Below are 2,804 nucleotides of genomic sequence, written 5' to 3' on the forward strand. Positions count from 1 at the left end.
AGTTGGAAATCAATTTTTGTCTCTACAATACTTTATGGAGTCACTTTTAGATTACCATACTCATGAGAACTCCGGAAATAAATAGATACTTAACAGCAGTACATGTGTAAATCTGTTGCTTCATGCTTTTGACGAATGCTATTGTAGCAGTTTAGACAAGTCTTACTTAAACAATTAACATTTGAACTACATTTTTTATAAAATGATACACTGCTTTGGAAACAATATCAAAATATGAATGAAGTGCAAGAGAGACTTTGCAACGATCAAAAGTGAGCTTCCGCTCATACGCTACTAGTACTAATGAACGACCCAGCTGGTTATAAAGAACTGGTAAATTACCTTGTCAAGACTCTATTCAGCCATTCGCTACCAGAGACGTCTCGGTAGGAACCCCAGCCTTTCCCAAATTGACTGAGCTGTGATATGGAAAGACCAGCTGTTGTGTTTTTAATATCAATATAAAGTTTGAGTTTTGTAACGTACTTTTGTCGACTAGTCCTATTTTGCTCATGAGTCGTTTTCAGGTGTGCTATTAAGCCAGTTCAGATACTACTTTACTTCCGAAATTTATTTATTTTCTATTGTAGATTATGTACCAAATGACAATTTATATTTTCTGTATTGTCACATCGCCTTTTCGATGAAAATGGAATCCAAACTTAAGGAAATTTGGCATTGGAGAGAATATTGGTCTGGTTGATTTACAGGGAATGTGCATTTTGTAAGCAATTCGTGAGACACTGTATCATCTGTGAAATAAAAGATATCATACATCATAAGAAATTACAAAGGCAGGTTCTGTCAACCCACCTGAGATGAACTGAAACATTCTTAATCAGCATTATCAGTGTGATTAGAAATATCTGAACTTTGATCTCATAACCTTACTCATAATAAGAACTGATAGTCATTGTTTATTATTAGAATTATGTACTAAAATCAAGATATTTTTCTCTGATTTAATTGGCAAGGCATTGTTCTGCTTGATTATTTCTTTAAATATCGGCAGGCAATCCTCTCTCTCTCTCTCTCTCTCTCTCTCTCTCTCTCTCTCTCTCTCTCTCTCTCTCTCTCTCTCTCTCTCTCTCCTGTCATAGCACTATTGTACTTTCGTCTGATTTTTTTTAATTTTATAGGTATAACCCGACTCTGCTGATATGATCGAGATCGTCGATCACACTAAAAGGAAAAAACATTATTTCAGCTGTTTTCTTTGACGTGCGCTGCTTGCTTTTGGCAAGTCTCGTAGGGAAATGATTTGCTAAAAAAAATGCTTGGCTGAATTTATACAAGAAATGCGATAAAATCCATTAAATCAACCTCACATGTTTATGTATGTATGTATAAGCATTCACGCTTGCCAGCCCATACATTATAAAGGATATTTTGTCAAAGGTTTTGTCGCCACTGTCAAGTCACGTGACAACCTGGAGGGTTTGTTTACATTTGTGACAGGTCACCAATTGCTCACTTTGCGCTGCCCTTTTTGACAGGAACCAATAGGCTGAGGTGAATTTACCGGTGCTCATACAATCGTGGGGAAGATTGCGATATATCACATATACCTCGTGAATGGTCACGGTTAGGAATGGAATGCTAAATAGCATAACTAGAAGCAATTAGCCTGCCACTTTTTAGTGAAATAGCTAGGTACTACCTAGCCTAGAAGAAACACCGAGGCTGATCTATGCCTGTGTACTAGGTAGTATAAACGGGCGATTTTCTAGAGAGCACAGGTGCTTAGGCCTTAAAGTTTTTTCATGGCGGAAATTGACTACCTTATTGCATCATGGATCACTCGGAATTCGATATATTTTGTCTTTGCTGCGCTGATATACTGGGTAATTAATCGAAGAGGGAAAGATCTCAGACACAGGTAAGTCGCCCACCCTAGTTCTGTAGAGTCGATAATGAGACCTAGGTATGCATCTTAGGCTAATGAAAGAAAATGGTAATACTTTGGTACCTAATACCTAGTCAGATAGAGTGAATGTTGAGTAAGGGGTCAGGACTACTGTAGGGCAGTAGGCACTTCAGAGGTGAAGTGTCCCAACCAGATTTACCTAACCTAACCTTGGACGCCATACCCTGACCTTAGCCTCCTTAACGTTTCCAAGTAAGTCATGACTCCACACAATGCATGCACTCTGTCAGACACATGAGTAAATTATTTTGTATTGCAGTGTCTTGCCAAACAATTATAGTAGTATCACAGCTACCAAATTTTTGTGGTGGCGCTGCCATCGCCAATGTAGGTAGGTGACGTCATCTCCCGCTACTTGAGGGAGGAACAGTTATAACAGGTCAGGTGTCATCAATTCATTCTAACAGCTTCTGGTTAATATCAGTGGTTGGTGCAGACTTTTTCTTCATCACTGGATGGTTTTTGACTGTCATATTTTGGTGAAGTACTCCATGTTTTTGCCAGTTTTTTGCTTTCAATGTACTTAGCTTTGACTGCAGTTAGTTGTGGCATTTAGTAGCCGTCATGTCAGATTCTAGCTCTTCAGGAGTTAGGTTCTGTGCTGGAGGGTGCAGGGCTAGGTTGAAGGTTAAGCCTGTTTACAACTCACATTCAAAGTGTATTAAATGTAGAGGTAATGGGTCTGATTGTACTCACAAATTGGGTTGTGATAAATGTAAAGATTGGATTGATAATCAATGGAAAGTTTTTCTTTCATATTCTGATAAGCTAGTAAAAGATAGGATGAGAAAGAGTTCTCAGAGCTCTCCCTGTTTCTTCTCCTCCTCCTGTAGACATGTCCCCAATCTTCAGTCCTCCTAGAAAAGGCTAATAATAA

General features: G+C 38.5%; 1 protein-coding gene across 1 annotated transcript in view; it reads left to right on the plus strand.

Moving 5' to 3' along the window:
* The first annotated feature begins 1,357 nt into the window (after positions 1-1,357).
* Positions 1,358-2,804, plus strand: part of LOC135202378 (thiol S-methyltransferase TMT1A-like) — a 144,486-nt gene continuing 143,039 nt past the window's right edge. Inside the window, exon 1 of the mRNA XM_064231742.1 lies at positions 1,358-1,879. Within this exon, the coding sequence (XP_064087812.1) occupies positions 1,764-1,879 (116 nt within the window). The 5' untranslated portion in view covers positions 1,358-1,763. The remainder of the gene's footprint in view (positions 1,880-2,804) is intronic.

Source organism: Macrobrachium nipponense, chromosome 30, assembly GCF_015104395.2.
Source record: "Macrobrachium nipponense isolate FS-2020 chromosome 30, ASM1510439v2, whole genome shotgun sequence".
Classification (NCBI taxonomy): Eukaryota; Metazoa; Arthropoda; class Malacostraca; order Decapoda; family Palaemonidae; genus Macrobrachium; species Macrobrachium nipponense.